Source organism: Aspergillus welwitschiae, assembly GCF_003344945.1.
Source record: "Aspergillus welwitschiae strain CBS 139.54b unplaced genomic scaffold BDQ94scaffold_7, whole genome shotgun sequence".
In the NCBI taxonomy this organism is placed as follows: Eukaryota; Fungi; Ascomycota; class Eurotiomycetes; order Eurotiales; family Aspergillaceae; genus Aspergillus; species Aspergillus welwitschiae.
Window position 1 is genome coordinate 838,958 of NW_020798701.1, and position 17,273 is coordinate 856,230.

The 17,273-nt window shown below is 50.2% G+C and overlaps 6 protein-coding genes across 6 annotated transcripts; 4 read left to right on the top strand and 2 right to left on the bottom strand.

The window, feature by feature from the left end:
• The first annotated feature begins 230 nt into the window (after window positions 1-230).
• On the top strand, window positions 231-1,680 carry BDQ94DRAFT_138909 (uncharacterized protein). The gene is made up of 2 exons (XM_026765328.1): window positions 231-731; window positions 784-1,680. Exons 1-2 carry the CDS (start codon window positions 254-256, stop codon window positions 1,626-1,628), a joined length of 1,323 nt encoding a protein of 440 aa, XP_026629355.1. The 5' UTR covers window positions 231-253; the 3' UTR covers window positions 1,629-1,680.
• Window positions 1,681-2,717: 1,037 nt separating this feature from the next.
• Window positions 2,718-3,918, top strand: BDQ94DRAFT_122392 (NAD(P)-dependent alcohol dehydrogenase). The gene has a single exon (XM_026763802.1). The coding sequence runs from the start codon at window positions 2,856-2,858 to the stop codon at window positions 3,885-3,887; it is 1,032 nt and encodes a 343-aa protein (XP_026629356.1). The 5' UTR covers window positions 2,718-2,855; the 3' UTR covers window positions 3,888-3,918.
• On the bottom strand, window positions 3,919-5,502 carry BDQ94DRAFT_122394 (putative zinc metallopeptidase). Its single transcript, XM_026763803.1, has 2 exons — window positions 5,279-5,502; window positions 3,919-5,209 (listed from the first exon to the last, which is right to left on the bottom strand). Exons 1-2 carry the CDS (start codon window positions 5,295-5,297, stop codon window positions 3,951-3,953), a joined length of 1,278 nt encoding a protein of 425 aa, XP_026629357.1. The 5' UTR covers window positions 5,298-5,502; the 3' UTR covers window positions 3,919-3,950.
• Window positions 5,503-7,553: 2,051 nt separating this feature from the next.
• BDQ94DRAFT_185436 (putative ABC multidrug transporter) lies at window positions 7,554-12,687 on the top strand (the record flags this gene model as incomplete). The annotated part of the gene is made up of 8 exons (XM_026774880.1): window positions 7,554-7,748; window positions 7,814-8,595; window positions 8,654-10,389; window positions 10,460-10,770; window positions 10,847-11,010; window positions 11,083-11,132; window positions 11,249-11,645; window positions 11,702-12,687. 8 exons carry the CDS (start codon window positions 7,554-7,556, stop codon window positions 12,450-12,452), a joined length of 4,386 nt encoding a protein of 1,461 aa, XP_026629358.1. The 3' UTR covers window positions 12,453-12,687.
• On the bottom strand, window positions 12,664-13,877 carry BDQ94DRAFT_122435 (DUF3425 domain-containing protein). Its single transcript, XM_026763804.1, has 2 exons — window positions 13,621-13,877; window positions 12,664-13,571 (listed from the first exon to the last, which is right to left on the bottom strand). The coding sequence occupies exons 1-2, from the start codon at window positions 13,763-13,765 to the stop codon at window positions 12,706-12,708; spliced, it is 1,011 nt and encodes a 336-aa protein (XP_026629359.1). The 5' UTR covers window positions 13,766-13,877; the 3' UTR covers window positions 12,664-12,705.
• Window positions 13,878-14,726: 849 nt separating this feature from the next.
• BDQ94DRAFT_185439 (ankyrin repeat-containing domain protein) lies at window positions 14,727-16,837 on the top strand (the record flags this gene model as incomplete). The annotated part of the gene is made up of 1 exon (XM_026774881.1): window positions 14,727-16,837. One exon carries the CDS (start codon window positions 14,727-14,729, stop codon window positions 16,821-16,823), a length of 2,097 nt encoding a protein of 698 aa, XP_026629360.1. The 3' UTR covers window positions 16,824-16,837.
• Window positions 16,838-17,273: the final 436 nt, after the last annotated feature.

The following is a 17,273-nucleotide window of genomic DNA, read 5'->3' on the forward strand; positions in this document are numbered from 1 at the left end:
CACCTGTCGGTATATGCCTCTAGACCCTTTCAATGCCGAACGTTTGGGGGCCATGATGTTTCAATATTGGGGCCAAACGGCGAGGCTCAGCAGGGATACGAACGGGAATACTAGTTAGGGCTCGAATGGTGTAGGATCAGCCACCGCCCCCGGCCTAACCCGCTTCTTTATAATCGCCCCTTCCTTGTCGGCTTCCCACCGGAACTTCATCTTCCCAAGGCCCGAAAACAACCCGACTCATTGCTTGCTCCACATGCACTTCTTTGACTTACCTCAAGAGCTTCTGGAAGCTATCTTGGCACAAGCCTCGCGTGGCTCTCTCGCCAGCCTCGCGCGGGTTTGCCAACGCCTCCGACCGCTCGCCGAGCGGATCCTGTACCAGTCGGTGTACTTGCGAAATCACGACGGAGAAAAGTTCACCTACGCACTGGACTGTGTGCCAGCTCGCACCGAGTATGTTAGAGAGCTGATAGTTCACTACCATTATGTCGATGTTGAAGATGAAGAGGAGTATTATCCCTTGTATGCAGAAACCCTCTCCCCGACGATCGGGCGTCTCGTAAATCTGCGAACACTTGTCATCAAGGGGCTCGAGTTCGACGCGGACCGAGAAGAGGACGATGAAATTATTGGGGGGTATGAGAGAGTCATCGCAGAAGCCGAGAAATGGGACACACTTTTTGCGCAATCTGCTGTGCCGGGCTCGCAGATCCTTCCATCTCTTACAAAATGTCTGCCAATAATCTTCATTGTTCTCTTACCTCATATGCTAATATTTCTCAGGTATGATGATCATGGACGACATCGCGCCCAATCAACCAGCGTGGGACTTTAGTCTGAGGGGCGCCGTGCTAATCCATCCGTGCCTCCAAGACCTGACCATCGTCGGGGGCGAAATTGAGAGCCTGAAGAATCATGTGCCTTCACCACGATCAACGCCCCTCGAGAGGCTAAGCCTGTTCGGCTGCGATGTGTCCCCCTCTGCGATGGGCGAGATGTTGTCGCTGCCACGTGCCTTGAAACATTTGACGTATAAAGGGGCTCCATGGTGTTACAGGCCCACAAATCTTATGCCGAACCGGCAAATATACGTCGACAAGATAAAGGCACAAGCGGATTCGCTTCTGAGTCTTGACATTGACTTCTATCCAGGGGTTGTTGACAATCCCCCGGTAGACTTCACCGCCCTCCAGTGCCTGGAACAACTTACCGTCGAATCAGATGCATTGAGAGGAACTGGAGAATACGACCCCAAGAACAACAGCAAACTATGCCTCTGGAAAAGCCCCGAGCTAAAATGTCAGCTTCCTCCAAGCCTCAAGCATCTAGTGCTGTTCCTATACTGCCCGAAGAACCCGCCAGATTGGCGTACTCTAATTATACTCTACAACTGGATTTCGCGGGGAAGTTTGCCGAGCCTGGAAAAGGTCACGTTCCAAATAGCAAAACCGTGTGGGCAAGAGATACTGGACCGTTCGATCGGAGGAAATGAAATGTCGATTGGTCAGGCATTTGAAGAGGTTAAAGTGCAATTGCAGTTCGAGCTGGTCCCTAACAGCAACAACGACGGCTACGAGCTTTTCGACTGCCCTGAATGCGGCGTAAATTGGCGAAACATGCATGCTTGACCTGACCCTTGTTAAATTTTCATGGAATGCTCACAGTATTTCTAAAGAGTGCATCTGTCTAGCGTTCAATATATTACTCGCAATATACTAGAATCGAATACATGTCGCACATCATAGTGGAGCAGTAGTTACACATATTTTCCAGAACACACACCGAATTCAATCACTGCACACAACAATGCACACAACAAGAGAATCAGTAGCATACATACCCAGCAAAGAGCCCCAATAAACTGTCTTACCCCAGTAATTCTCCAAAGAAACAAACCAAACCACAACCCTCACGAAAATCACACCACCCTCCACCCACCCCATCCCACAGGGATCCCTTCTGTCACGGGGGCCAAACTATCCCCATTCCCATCCTATCAATCATCGCACAGAGCCAACCATGCCCATCAGCCCAAACAAGGTTAAAAAGAAAGTTTCCATGCATGCCCACGCGAGAAATGGGGTCCAGAATGTCCAATACAATGAAGGATCCGACATCTGGGGCCAAATGACGGGACTCGTCGAGATGATTGACGGGTAGTGGTTTATCAGCCGTGTGAGGGGCCATTGGCCCCTGAATATCATTACGTTTGGTACCTGCATTTATGGGCTGTGCTCGTATTTACTAGAGGGTGAGGTGAGATGGTGAGAGGATGCGCGTCTCTAGACGAGGTTAAGGATTGTTGATGCAAAAGGAGCTGTTAGGCTTGGCCGGAATTTTGGGAGACTTGTGGTGGTCGGTGAGGGTTGTTGTTGCAATTTCATTCTTTGGTCATACAGTTGAGTATCTAGCTAGGACTTGGATGGCAGACAATCAGAAGAAGGTAGAGTCATTACAAGTTTAGATGTTGGTGCATGGACCGTGGGCTTACTGTAGTGGATGGTCAGGAGCAGTACCACTTACGACGTGTTTTAGTAGTATGTTGATTTAGCTTGATTTCGGCCTATACAGCGTAATTTCATCTGATAGAAATCCAACTAGTACGTCTTAACTAGTACATCAACGCCTATTCCATTGATTATTCATGGATAACACTGCTCCAGCTTGTAGCTAGACAATGACGTCTTCTACAGTGACTCTTATCTTATCGCCCACAACCCAGCGATCCGACCGCACTAATCCCAATCCGGCCAGTGTAACATGACAGCTTCAGCTTCATCTCATCTCCATCATCACTACAACACCACAACAACCACCAAACACAACATCAAGATCATCAACAACAACAACCCAAAATGTCATCACCAACCTCCCACCCCCAAACAATGCAAGCCTGGCTCTACAGCACCACCCACCCGACCCTCGAACAAAACCTCACCCTCACACCCAGCGCCCCAACTCCCCCACCCCCAAAAAACACCCAACTCCTCATCCGCGTTCACACCTGCGCCCTAAACCCAGCCGACTACAAAGTCCCCACCATGCCTGTGATCTCAACCCTCCTGATCCGCAAACCTGCCAGCCCCTGCCTCGACTTCGCAGGCGAAATCGTCTCCACTGGCCCGAACGTCCCCTCGACTCTCACCCCGGGCAAACTCGTCTACGGCACCCTCCCGCTCCCGACCCAGTTCGGTCCACTGGCCGAATACGTTGTCGCCGAGGTCGAGCATGTACAGATAATCCCCGAAGGGGTTGAGGTCGACCACGCCGCGACGGTGGGTGTAGCGGGGCAGACGGCGTGGCAGGCCATCGCGCCGTACGTGACGCCTGATGCAGGGGACAAGGTATTGATCGTGGGAGCGTCGGGCGGGTGTGGGATCTACGGTGTACAGATAGCGAAGGCGCTGGGGTGTGAGGTGACGGCTGTGTGTTCGGGGAAGAATGTGGAATTTGTGAAGGGGTTGGGGGCGGATGAGGTGATTGATTATACAGTGGAAGATGTGGTGGAGGTGATGAAGGCGAAGGGGAAGGTGTATAAGTTGGTGGTGGATCATGTGGGCGAGCCGTGGGAGTTGTATCGCGAGAGTGAGAAGTTTATGGTGCGGGGAGGTGTGTTTACGCAGGTTGGGGCAAATTGGATGCCTACGTTTGCAGTGAGGTTTATTCGGCCGGGGTTTTTGGGTGGGGGTAGGATGAAGTATGTGCCGATCTTCTGGAAGAGTAATAAGAAGGATTTGACCAAGGTGGGGGAGTTGATTGCGGAGGGCAAGGTGAATGTCGTGTTGGATAGTGTTTTTGGGTTTGGGGATGCGCCGAAGGCGTTTGAGAAGCTGCGTGGAGGGAGGGCGAGGGGGAAGGTTGTGGTTCATGTGGTGGAGAGGTCGTGAGAGGGTGGTTTGGGATTAATCTCATGAATTGTGTTACTCTATTAGGGGTATTATGTGACAGGTTCAATCTCGCTTCAGGAATGTCAGCGCGCCGAGGGACATGGCATCCACGGCCGTTTGAAGGGTGGGCTGGATCACTGGGGCGAAGAACGGAGAATGATTACTCGGGAGGTCTTTCACCGTGTCATTCTTGACTGCATTATCCCATGTCTCTGGATCGATCCCGCCATAAGTCCACATCACGTACGGCGCGTTCACAGCTCTGGCTAGTAAGGAGAAATCCTCGCTGGCACCTGCCGGGTCAGACTCGACGAGCCGATTTCCGAAGTAAGAGCCGAATGTATTGCATAACGCTCGCACGGTAGCATGATCGTTGATCGTGGCCGGGGTTGACATGATATGGTCGATTTGCGGTTCCCTCTCACAGCCGGCCGCCTCGCATTCGGCGCGGATGATGCGCTTGATCGCACGTATTACACGCTCACGGATGGAGTCGTCGCATGTCCGCACATCAAGCTTGAAGTCCAGGGTATCCGGGATGACATTCGCTGCTATACCAGCTTGAATGTAGCCACAAGTGACCACGGCCAGCTGTCCCGGAGGCACCTCCCGTCCTACTATGGTCTGCAGCTTCAGGATGATGGCTGCTCCAGTAACAACGGGGTCAATGCAAGCCTCGGGCGCTGAACCATGTCCACCTTTTCCAAAGATGCGTACATTAAATGAATCTGCAGCGGTTAGCAGCCGACCCGAGCGGATCCCGACGGTGCCGGCTTTGAGTGGCATCACATGCGCTGCCAGTACCACATCCGGGGCGGGTATTTTGTCATAGAGACCGTCATCTATCATCGCTCTAGATCCTGATAGGAGCTCCTCTGCCGGTTGAAATAGGCAGATCAAAGTGCCTGTCCAATGCGTTCTGGCCGATTGTAGGAGCGAAGCACTCGCCATCAGGCTGACGACGTGGGTATCATGGCCGCAGGCGTGCATTACGGGGACCTCGACCCCGTCCTTGTTTCTGGCGACTTTTGTGCTTGCATATGGAAGTCCTGTCTTCTCCTGCACTGGGAGTGCATCCATGTCTGCCCGAAGCAGGATTGTAGGCCCAGCACCATTTCTCAGAACGCCCGCAACGCCGTAGCCGCCAATGTGGGTATGTACCTCGTAGCCGATTTCTTTCAGATGCTGCGCCGCAATGGCAGACGTCCGTTCTTCACAGAAGGACAATTCGGGATTACTGTGGATATCACGATAGATGTCTTCGAATGGCGACAAATCAGGACGGGCTTCCTCGAGTATGTCCTTCAAGGCCGTTTGGGAGACTGTGACGTCAGTCATTAGCTCCGTTGACTGGAATAGAGCGCATTAGGTGACTGAGTGCGTATACTCACCTGCGTGCCTAAGCTGCATGTTGGACAGGAGTCTTTTCTAATTGAGATAAGTTGTGAGGGTGAATTAGAAGCAGTGGGCGCTCTATATGAGAGACTGCTGGCCTCTCCGAGCATTCACCGAGGGATTGGCCGGGTGCAAGCGGGGTAGGGTGTGCTTTGCCTCCAGGAGAACTTGGCCCCATGATTAGATAGACACAATTGCCGAATATAGCTTGTTAGGAGGGGCCTAGTGAGCCATTGTCTGTGTAAAGTGGCCGGAATGATTGGAGTAGGACGGACGACTCCAAACAATAAAGTAAGGAAATGATGCTCCCGGACCCCGTCGGCTAAATGCACCATTGCTGATTCCCCGTCACCAACTAAACCCCCACCCCCAGCGGTTCCCTCTCCACGCTTATCTCCCCCATTTTAGTAGCTCGGCTATCGGGGATGCGGAACCATGGAAGCCTGTAGCGTCATGCCGGCCTTTCCGTTTACTTCCCGGGGTTTGATCGACATGTTGGACACATGTCATTGTGAATTGCAGCGATCGCAATTGGTGACTAGTGTATACTAAAGCCTGGTCGACGATTTGTGCAGTTATGCCCTTGCTTACCGCCTTACTACTTAATGTCGTGACATTCGCTGTAATGATTCTGTTGAGTGACTGGAACGCATGGAGTGTGCACTCGTGCGAGCAATAGTCGAAAGCAGCCACTACGAGAATACCAGTCTCATCCTGATGGACCCATCTTCGACGAAAAGAAATCATCTTGTTATGACGGCACACGAGGACCATGGAGTGAAGTGGGTTCAATCACACTGAACACAGCAAAGATGAAATCGTACCAACAACAGTGGTATCACGACCAGGCTGATCATCAGGGCGTCCCATGAGTGACAACTTCTGACTACTCTTTTGTCTGTTTAGTTCTGCCTACTCCACCGGTGAGGATACACAACGGGAGGCAGGAGTTGACCTCCTGAGTTAGTGCCAGAATGCGAGCCAAAGATATTCTATTTGATCTAGGATCTACTCTTTTTAAGAAAGAGCCACCACACTGTTGGCTTTTGATATGACGCTTTGTCACTAGCTAAAGTTGTGTCTTCAGAGCAATGGATTTGAGGAATCGATTCCCTGCGAGGTGGTACAAAGAGGCATGTTCTGTAGATACTGTAGTTAGAAAGTCAAATATGACAAGAGTCAATATTTACGTTACTTAAAAACCCAAAAATACAGCCAGTTCTAAGGGAACAGCTCGCAGTCTAACTTTGGCCGATGCAGTTAACTTATGGTATGAGAGGCCCTTGTTAATCGTGTGTCAAACAACTGTCCATGGCCAACTGCATGTATATATGTTCACTGAAGGGTGTCTCTTTTCTTCCTTGTTGCATGTCCCATGTGGATATTTAGGTTCTTGTCTATGAATCACCCTTTCCAATAAAGCAGTACTGCACTGATAGAGCTGACGGGTGGCTTCGTTCCTAAGTAGAGCATTGTATCTGGACAATTAATAAGTGACGCCAAGACTGGCACCAAGTGGAAGATTTATGATATATCCTGTGAAAACTGCAGTAGAAGATGCTATAACCAATCCGATGTTTCTGACCTTGTCCGTGGCTCACGACAATTGTAGGATGTTGGGCAAGGAAGACACGGCGCTGTCTTAGCTAATCGGGTGCAGTTGTACGGAGACCAGCTGAACCGCTGTTGGCTGTCGGTGCGCACTTGGCCATTTTAGTTGACTTGGTCAGACGCATGTAATTGGATGATGTCTGATAAGGCCCCTTTGGTGGTATTGGCACAAGCCTTCTAAGACCCCGTCCGTGCAAATTAATAGGCCTTGGTCTAGATTGCTTATCATGCGTAAGGATCCGACCTTATCATAGTAGTTAGTATGTCTGCCTAAATGCATTGCGGAAGATGTCGCCAACATGCCATAATATGTCATCCCATCAATGCGCCCGACAAGGCGCCACCAATTTTCAACGTCCTAGTGGTCAAATAGGAAGGGGCATTCGACATTAGTGCTTTGACACGGTCACTCGCGCCGCAGGTCATTATCTTGCCGTCTAACCATATATCGTGGACCATCTTGCAAGAACGAAGGCCTTGATCTGGACTTTTCCAAAAGTCTTCGGCAACACCCGCAGCTTTTGGCCTAAGCCTCATAACCCACTGCATTTTAGCTGTGTTCATTGCTAGCATCCTGACAACACAGAACTCGCACACACACTGTGCGCCTAGAGCCACCAGCAAGGATCACCCTGAGCAGAGGCTCTTCTTTTGCTCAGAATGCCATTCACCACCGGCAAAGAAAACTTACTCCAACTGAACCGAAATAGCTTCGACTTCAACCTACAGTTCGAGCAGCTATTCTTCTCCATCATACCATCTGCATTGTTCATTGTCACGTCAGTATGGCGGACTTTGTGTCAATTTCGAAAGCCTATAGTTGTAAATGCCCCCTTATTCCAGCTCATTAAATTAGTAAGTCCTCCCCGATACCGTACATTAAAACTAATTATATGTTCATTAAATTAACTCTGTCACAGGGTTCTATCACAGCCTATGTGGGCCTTGAACTATCCCTCCTCATCCTGGTTGCGGCTGGATCATTCCAGGTTACCTCGATGTTCATCGCTTCTTCAATACTCAAGCTTGTATCGGCCCTGTTCATGATAATACTAAGCGTTTTGGATCATAGCAGAAGCCCGAGGCCGTCGACACTACTGAACAGCTACTTGTTCCTTACTTTCCTTCTAGATGCGGCTCAGGCAAGAACGCTGTTTCTGTCATCAGACAATAAGACCGAGCTTAGCTATAGCAGTGTATTCAGTGCGGCCCTAGCTCTCAAGGTATGCATATTACTACTGGAAGCTCAGGAGAAGTCTAAATGGGTAGATTGGGACGAAAAGAAGCACAGTCCAGAAGAAACAAGCGGTATCTTCTCGCTTGGCGTCTTTTTCTGGCTGAATAGGATGTTTTTGAGGGGCTATAGGAAGGTCCTGGCAACTGAGGATCTTTATCCCTTGGATAGCTCCTTTGATGCTACGTCTCTCAATGAGCAATTTTCCAGGAACATGGATTATTCCAAGCTCAAGGGTGATAAGTATGGCCTTGTGAAGGTGCTGGTGCGGACATTGAAAGCCCCTCTCCTCCTGCCGGTGATTCCGCGCCTGGCTTATCTTGCTTTTACCTTTTGTCAACCACTTTTTCTTGAAAGGCTGTCGAACTATCTGTCTCAGCCACAACTAGATGCGAACACTGGTTATGGGTTTATCGGTGCTAGCATGTTGATTTATTCGGGGCTGGCTATTTCCTGGGCATTCACCTGGTATAGTAATCCGGAAAGCATGCTGACACTGAAATGGACTACTCATACGTCGGTGTAGGTATTTCCATCACCGGATGCGTACTATGGCGACGTCTATGCTTGTCACAGAGATCTACAAAAAAGCAACCACAGCGCGTATCGGAGCTGGTGATGACAATGCTGTTCTAACACTGATGAGTACAGATATGGAGCGGATCAGGATGGGCTTAAGATCATTGCACGAGATTTGGGCGAGTATAATCCAAGCAGCTCTGGCTGGATGGATGTTGTATACAAGACTTGGTGTCGTGTTCGTCGCACCTATGGGTGTTGTTGTTGTTTGCTTCTCCGGTTTGGCTATTTTGACGAACTTTACTGGAGACTCGCAAAGAGCCTGGATGACAGGGGTTCAGAAACGTGTGGGCCTCACTGCTACAGTCATTGCTAGCATGAAGAACTTGAAAATATCTGGCCTATCTGCAGCCATTGGTGACTTTGTGCAGAGGCTGCGCGTCGAAGAACTAGCAGCGGGTGCCCGCTTTCGCCAGCTTGCTATTACGGCGGCCCTCTTTGCCTATATCCCACAATTGATAAGTCCGCCGCTGACCTTCGCGTTCACGACACGGACTCTGGATGTGACGAGGGTGTTCACGAGCTTGTCCTTTCTCACTCTTTTGACTAGCCCATTATCGCAGGTTTTCCAATCTATTCCTGGTGTTGTCTCAGCATTAGCCTGTTTGGGCCGCATACAGAAATTCTTGGAGTGTGAGACTCATTACGATTTTCGCCAGGTTTGTGCTAAGATAACAGATGAGGCTGGGAACATTGGAGAAAAGGCCAAAATCCCATCTGATGAGAGCCTAGGTGGTCTCCCTCATGTGGCAATCAAGAACGGTTGGTTTGGTTGGGAGGCGAACAAGTTTGTCTTGCGAGATGTGAGTACTCAGTTTCTCAGATCCTCGCTCACTATCGTCGTGGGGCCTGTTGGATCAGGTAAATCCACGCTCTGTAAAGCATTGCTTGGAGAAATCCCGTTCAGCGAAGGAAATGTGCTTATAAGCAACATGGCTGCCCATGTTGGATTCTGTGATCAAACTGCATTCCTCTCGAATGGGACCATAAAGGAGAATATTGTTGGCTTTTCTGCTTTTGATCAAGCGAGATATGAAGAAGTCATCGAAGCGACAGCTCTAAAGCATGACATTGCCACACTGCCTCAGGGTGACGAAACTAATATTGGATCTGACGGGATCGCCCTGTCCGGAGGCCAGAAGCAACGCGTTTCTCTCGCACGAGCTCTGTACCTGCATTCCGAGCTGTTAGTGCTGGATGATATCTTCAGTGGTTTGGACGCAGACACGGAGGAGGAAGTATTCAGCAAAGTCTTTGGACCGGATGGCCTGCTCCGACGACGACGCTCGACAGTTATCTTGTGCACCCACAGCATCAGACATCTCCCTGCTGCTGATCATATAATCGCACTTGGCGATGGCACCATCGTCGAGCAAGGGAGTTATGCGACGCTGGCAACTAGGCAAGGATATGTTCAGCGTTTAGGATTAACGGAAACTCGCAAAAGCGATGTCAAACATGAGAAAGCACCATCAAAAAGGGCAATAGGAAGCTCCAAGAACGACGTTTTGGATAGATCGACATCTATCACTTCATCATTGGGATCCAATATGCAGGAATCGCGGCAAATAGGCGATAAAGCCGTATACAGGCATTACTTCAAGAGGATGGGGTGGTCTGTAGCCGCATGCAGTGTGATCTTCGCTGCTCTGTGGGGATTCTTCCTAAATTTTGCAACAGTTTGTAAGTGTAATCCATATTGTGGTTACAACGCCACAGGGATTGGTTTTCTGACTCGTTTTTCGTGGTGCAGGGCTTACCTACTGGACCGATGATATTGGCTCCGAGCGACCGGCGCATTCTTCCGCATACTACGCTAGCATATATGCTACCTTCCAAATATGTTGCTTGATATCCCTGTCTATCGTGGGGCTTGCGCTCTTAGTTATTGCAGTGAAACGAGCTGGAGCCAGTCTCCACCAAGAAGCCTTGCGAACATTGATCCAGGCGCCACTTCGGTTTTTCACCAATACAGATACCGGGATCGTGACGAATCTGTTCTCGCAGGACCTAAATTTAATAGACACAGAGCTGTCCGAGGCAACACTCAACACCATCGTTTGTGTATGTATATCTTGTGACAGAACACCCCAAAAGCTCCTGGAAAGAGTCTCCATTCATTCTGACACGGGACTTGTAGGTCTTTGAAGCGATCGGACAAGCGGCTGTCATGCTTACATCGTCTTTGTATTTGGCCATCAGTTATCCTTTCCTTGGTGTCCTGCTCTATGTGGTTCAGAAGTTCTACCTTCGGACATCCAGGCAATTGAGGCTGTTAGACCTCGAGGCTAAAAGTCCTCTATAGTAAGTTCACTTATATAGTTCCATTAGCTGCCAGCCATGAGATTTGACCATGGTTCTGATATGGACGTATAGCACGCATTTCCTTGACACTTTTAAGGGCATTACGACTATTCGAGCCTTCGGTAAGTAAGGAATGGGATAATCATCTGATACTGGCCAATTTCATTACGAACTTATTCCTGTTTTTGTAACCGGTCCTGAAAATGTTGATGTACCCCTACTAACCCAGACTGCATAGGCTTCCTTACAAATGAGGTTGAGAAGAATGCTCGCTTGGTTAATAGCAGTCAGCGGCCTGCTTATCTGCTCCTTATGATCCAAGAGTGGTTGAACCTTGTTCTCAACCTTGTAGTAATGGTTATAGCAGTGGTGTTGACGATATTGGCCGTTCGACTTCATTCCAACTCCGCCTTTGCTGGTGCTTCTTTGGTCTCTCTGATGAGCTTCGGTGACAATATTTCCGGTATTGTCATTTTCTACACGAGACTAGAGACGTCCATTGGAGCGATCGCGAGACTCAAGGCCTTCAAAGAAACCGTGAAGCCAGAGGATACGGATAGCGAAGACATAATCCCTTCTGAGCAGTGGCCCCAGAGTGGTATAGTCGAGCTGAAAGGCGTATCTGCAAGCTACGGGTAAAGAATACATCTTCCTATGCAAACGCCACCTACACAAAGCTAATGCTCACCAGGAGTAACCCCGTTGCCGAAAACGGATCCATCGTCCGATCCACCCTCGCCCTCCGCAACATTCAACTGTCCATCAACGCCGGCTCTAAAGTCGCCATTTGTGGACGGACCGGCAGCGGCAAGTCCAGCCTCATCGCTCTTTTGCTCAAACTCCTCGATCCTCTCCCAGAAACGGCTGCGAACGCGACCATCGATGGCTTTCCGCTCCATCGAATCAACCGACCTACTCTGCGCCAGCGTATCATCGCAGTGCCCCAGGAAGCTGTATTCCTGCCAGACGGTTCCACCGTGCAAGCAAACCTAGACCCCTCCTCCGTTTCCACGCCGGAAGAATGTCAAGCCATCCTTACCACTGTGGGTCTGTGGAATTTTGTTCAGGATCGCGGTGGCTTGAATGCTGGCATGAACGCGGGGACATTCAGTGCCGGCCAGCGACAACTCTTGTCGCTAGGTCGTGCACTGCTGAGACGTCGTGTTCGGGCTCAAATGGGCTCAGACCATGGAATACTGCTGCTGGATGAGGTCAGCTCGAGTGTGGATCATGAGACAGAGCGAGTGATGCAGGATATCATCCGGACGGAATTTAGGCACTATACCGTCATTGCGGTGAGCCATAGGCTAGACATGATCATGGATTTTGATCGGGTGGTTGTGATGGATACCGGTGAGATTGTGGAGGTTGGGAACCCTGTGGAATTGGCTGCGCAGTCGGACTCCCGTTTTGGAGATCTGGTGAGGACGAGCGCCAAGTGAGTGATAGCTGCATGAAGCTACGGCACGGTGTCTGTAGACCTCCAGCAAAGTAATGCGTGTGGTTTCGATTTTGTCCAGTTCTGCAGGTCACATAGAGACCGGTTGTGTTTCACAATTCATAGTGATTGGAACAATTAGCAATAATCCAACGTCTGTGATCACAGAATGCATGAGGTATGGAAAATTTATGAATGAGTTTTCCTCTGAAAATTATTGACCCTCATTTATTATGTCTCCTAAGCTGGCTTTGCAATTATGTCTGACCCAGCTGGCGGTATACCTTCGTCATCGAGAACAACGGTCTTTCCCCTCGCTTCGCTCGCCAGTGATTCGTCGACCACATCAAATCCACACAACCATGTACCAGCCGGCCCCATTTCTTCAAGAACCCTTCTGTAATCTCCCAGCTTCTAGGGTCAGAAGGCTCTCCCCAAATAATCAGCCCAAAGGGCCCCGTGGAAGTACCATCCCAGTATCCCATGATATCCGTACACAACTCCTCATCATCCCAGTCATCACCTACCCGAATCAAATTATTCCTCATGATAGGACATGGAAACAAGTCAATCCAAGTGTGGTGAGGACTGCGGCGCTGAAGCTCTGTGGGCCGTAGACTATCGGGTAGAACAGCAAGGTCATGTCCAGGCCTCCCAAGGGAGAAGGGAGATATTGAGTCGTCTTTCATCCACTCCCATGTAATACCGAGAGTAGCCATATTAGCGACAAATGCGCGATGCACATTCATCCTGGTTAGGGAGAGAAGATGGTCTGCTTGCGGACAATTCAACTGGTAGCTCGAGTGGAACTCGGCTATCCGTTGAAGTAGAATGTTCGCTTTATCTCTGTGAGGATTCTCGGAACATAATGCATCGACTTGGGCCTGTGGAGATGTCGTGTTCCTGATTGTTGTTTCATTGCTATCTTCGCTGCCATTGTGGCCTGCAGGTAAGCGGGTGAGGGTCGTGACTTCAGGCTCTACAATTTGTCCTGGATAAGGTTGAGTACTCTGGAGCTGGCCTATTGACTCTATATTCAAGGTTGATTGAGTAGGCGTTATGACCGGATGGCTTTGTCCGTTCGAGGCGATGGAACCAGCCTGCGCAAGTCTTGCCTTATAACCTGGTCGAACATCAGAATCAATCAGATTAGTAATTCGACGATGACATACGGCGGACTCTCTGATTCAACCGGTTCTGGCGCCTCCTACGTTCCTTTGCATCCGATATACCGTGCCAGTCATCGCCGGGCAGTTTCTCAGCGACATAGATAACATGTGGATCTGCTGACTGCGGAGGAGCAACGCGGGCCTTCATGTTGGAGGACCGAATGATGGCTCAGCGGTCGAGGATAGTAGATCGAGATCAGACTGCGGAAAGGTGATTGCATGCAAATTGCTGACAGCTAACAGAATCGTAGTTGTTCAATTTCCAGCCGGTGGCCAAAAGGTTGAGGTTTAAATCGGACTTTAGCAGATTAAGTTTCATAAATCCGGGTCCACTCGAACCTTTTGGGACGCAGTGGCGCTAAATGCTGACCGCTAGCATTTCGAATCGGACCCACTCAGGGTCTGCCGAATGAAGCTGGATAGAATGTTCATGGAAGGACATCCAACCCCAGCCTCTAGTCAAGTTCGGGACTCAGGCACCAGGTTCGTACACCTGGGCTTTTGGAGATTCCCTCACCGGATTCCGAACTTCATATACCTATCTTTAGGTGCGTTATTGAGCATTTATACTCTCGAAATCTGAGCTATTGCAGATTCTACCTCTGAACAGGTGCCATTATGTGTGGGAAACACTATCATTTCTCGTGGTGTTGGTGCGAGCAAGGCAAGTTCTTTGGATTCCTCTGCATCATATCTCCAAATCTTATTACGGGGGAGTGAACACCATGTAGCTTTCTTCCTCACGTACCCATGGCCAGAATTTCGTTGAATATTAACGGTGCCTAGGAATATGTCCGCTCAAATAGGATAGATGGCACAGTCCAAATCACCTTTATGCGATATGAAATGGCCAAAGGTCCGTCATCTTAGGCTTGGCTTTGTGGTGTATATGACCTCAGTATTTCGTCGAGCAAGGGCCTGTGTGGAAGGTTCCAGTACTGCAGTTTCGGTGTCTCAGAGTCATCTTCGTCATACCTATGCAGAGCCGGAACTACCACATTCTAATTAACTGGTAGTGACATCCGTATATATAAAGGAGACATTACCTTTGCCCTCTTGCATTTAAGCACCACCAGATCCCTCGGTCAGAATAACCACAAGCAGCCAGCATGAACATGTCCGAATTAAAGAGAGAACTCTGCAGACTCTGCAAAAGGGGAACTAAAACACTTTTTGCTGCCGTCCGCGAAGGGCACAAGGAGTGCGTCCAGATAATCCTGGAAGACCCTGAGATGTTCCCAGTGTTTGATGCCACGAAGGCCCTCGGATATGCCGTGCGATACAACCAGCTTGAAATTGCTCGGCTCATGCTTGAGGCTGGGGCTTACCCAAGCCCTGAATTGGATGGCGAGACATGGGATACCTCTCCCCTCCATCATGCAACTATCAAAAGCAACTTGGAGATGGTGAAGCTCCTACTCGAGTTCAAAGCCGACGTTAACCAGTCGGACCTGGACACCTGCATGATACCCCTGTCTACTGCTACAGCACTGGGCCACACCGAAATCGTCCGCTGCTTGCTGGAATCCGAAGCTGATGTCAACCTGGAGAACTTGTATGGCGAGGCACCTCTCCATATTGCCACTCGGCTTGGGCACCTGGAAATTACCCAGCTCCTTCTCGCCCGAGGGGCTGACGTGGACAAACTTGTTTTAGATAAAAATCCTCTGTACTTCGCGTGCAAAGGTGACCATGTCAACGTGGTCCGGGTCCTCTTGGCCAACACTCCGAAGCCAAACCTGAACCTGGGAAGTGGGCGGGAGCAACCATTATCAATAGCAATCTACCACGGCTACACCGAGATCGTCGCCCTGCTGTTGAAAGCCGGCGTGGACGTCAGCCGCATGTGCGGGGAGACCTATACCCCGCTCGAATGGGCCGTAAAGCATAACTGTGAAGCCGCCGTACCAATGATCCTGGAGTACCGGGCAAAGATAGACTGGAAAAGCAGTCGGGGGAGTGGTGTCCTGCGTTTAATCAACCAGAGAACGGAAGTGGCCACAGTCAAGCATCTAATCCGCTGTGGCGTCGATCCAGAAGACGCCAACAAGAAAGGGGAGTGCGCGATCTGGGTCGCCGTGCGGATCAACAATGAGCCCGTTGCCCAGTATCTCGCGTCAGTTGTGAAGGTAAAACTGAATTATGTCGTGGGACAAGGCGCAGTTTTGCATATTGCATGTCGTTATGGCAGCCTGAACATGGTGCGCATCCTGGCCGAGGCTGGAGCGGACGTCAATCTCGCGGTCCCGGGGGGTGGCGAAACTCCGTTGCAGGCGGCCTGCAACCGTGAAGTCGACGGCTCCAAGTTGAACGACACTTTGGAGATTATCCGGTATTTAATTCAGAAAGGGGCCCGCGTCAACGACAGTGGCGGGAACTTGCGGTCGGCCTTGCACAAGGCGTGTCTGAGTAGCGCGCCGGAAGTCATCAAGCTTCTCTTGGATGCAGGAGCTGATACTAACTGCAAGGACCCGGTTGGGAGGACTCCTGCTCACCTCGTGTGTTATCGGGGACTGGAGCACTACCGGGCATTAAGCCCGAGTAAGGATGCCTTGGTCGCTCGAGACTTGATGCATCGCACGGCATTGCACTATGCCGTGATTAGTGGGGATGTGGACCTGGTGGAAGAGGTCCTGGAGAGCCACAAACAGCATCCTGATTACCAGGACACGTATATGGAGTTGGTCGATAAGGATGGATGGACGCCGTTGCATTGGGCAGCAAGATGTGTCTCTCCCTTGGATTATTATAGGAAAGATATGGTTCCTATGATTGAGTACCTGGTGGAGCAAGGCTACGATCTCGCCGCTAAAGGGAAAGCAAGGGAAACGGAGTGGACGCCACTAGAAGTCGCGATATATCACGACGCTGATCAGATAGTCAAAGAACTCATCGTGCCGGATAACCTCGAACTGAACCAGCTGCTACCTGGTGCCGAATTTAAGGGTCACTTCTGTGACGGTTGCTTTCTGCCTCTCGTCGGCTTCAACGTGCATTGCCAGGTATGTGATAGCTTCTGGCTCTGCTTCAAGTGTCAAGCCTACAGGGAGCTATTGCATTCCCCGGAACATGAATTGAAGCAGCATATCTGTGGCGAGTACGGATGGCTTGCGAAGGAGTGGGTGCCAAGGGAACGATATGTTCGTCCCGAAAGCCCTATTTTGCTTTCGGATCCACCGGCGGTTGCTTTCCCACCTAGAAGCTAATCGTTCCTCTCGCCCTCTCTGAGTGGAATGCAGGTGATGGATAAGAATGACCTCCATCCTGGGTCGTACTTGTGAAGGGGGGTAGGCTAGTGCTACTTGATCATTTTTGATATCATCGACGTATCGGTGCCGAAAAGTCAATGCATCGAGATACTAACTCCCAAGAAACGCTCTATTGTTCTAGACTAATTTCCAAAATATGTAAACGAACCCCAAAGAAAGAAACACCCTCCGACGATATCATAAACCTGGTCCGTTACCTTCATCATCCAAAAGCTCTGCGTCCCTCTCGCCAAGTGCCCACCTTGAACGCATCTCACCCACAATTCTAGTTTCCCTGTCTCGGATAGACCTGACAGCCCGATGGAGTGCCAGCGGTACAAACTCATCTGTCAAGCCCTCATCTCGTACAGTTTCATAAAATACCTTAACTATATCCACACACCGCGC

What these genes read in the sequence shown, in the direction of transcription:
- BDQ94DRAFT_138909 (XM_026765328.1), top strand. Translation starts at nt 254, where the DNA reads ATGCACTTCTTTGACTTACCTCAAGAGCTTCTGGAAGCTATCTTGGCA. An exon ending in CCTTCCATCTCTTACAAAAT is followed by an intron (nt 732 to 783) that starts GTCTGCCAATAA and finishes AATATTTCTCAG; the next exon opens with GTATGATGATCATGGACGAC.
- BDQ94DRAFT_122392 (XM_026763802.1), top strand. Translation starts at nt 2,856, where the DNA reads ATGTCATCACCAACCTCCCACCCCCAAACAATGCAAGCCTGGCTCTAC.
- BDQ94DRAFT_122435 (XM_026763804.1), bottom strand. Translation starts at nt 13,765, where the DNA reads ATGAAGGCCCGCGTTGCTCCTCCGCAGTCAGCAGATCCACATGTTATC. An exon ending in GTTGAATCAGAGAGTCCGCC is followed by an intron (nt 13,572 to 13,620) that starts GTATGTCATCGT and finishes ATGTTCGACCAG; the next exon opens with GTTATAAGGCAAGACTTGCG.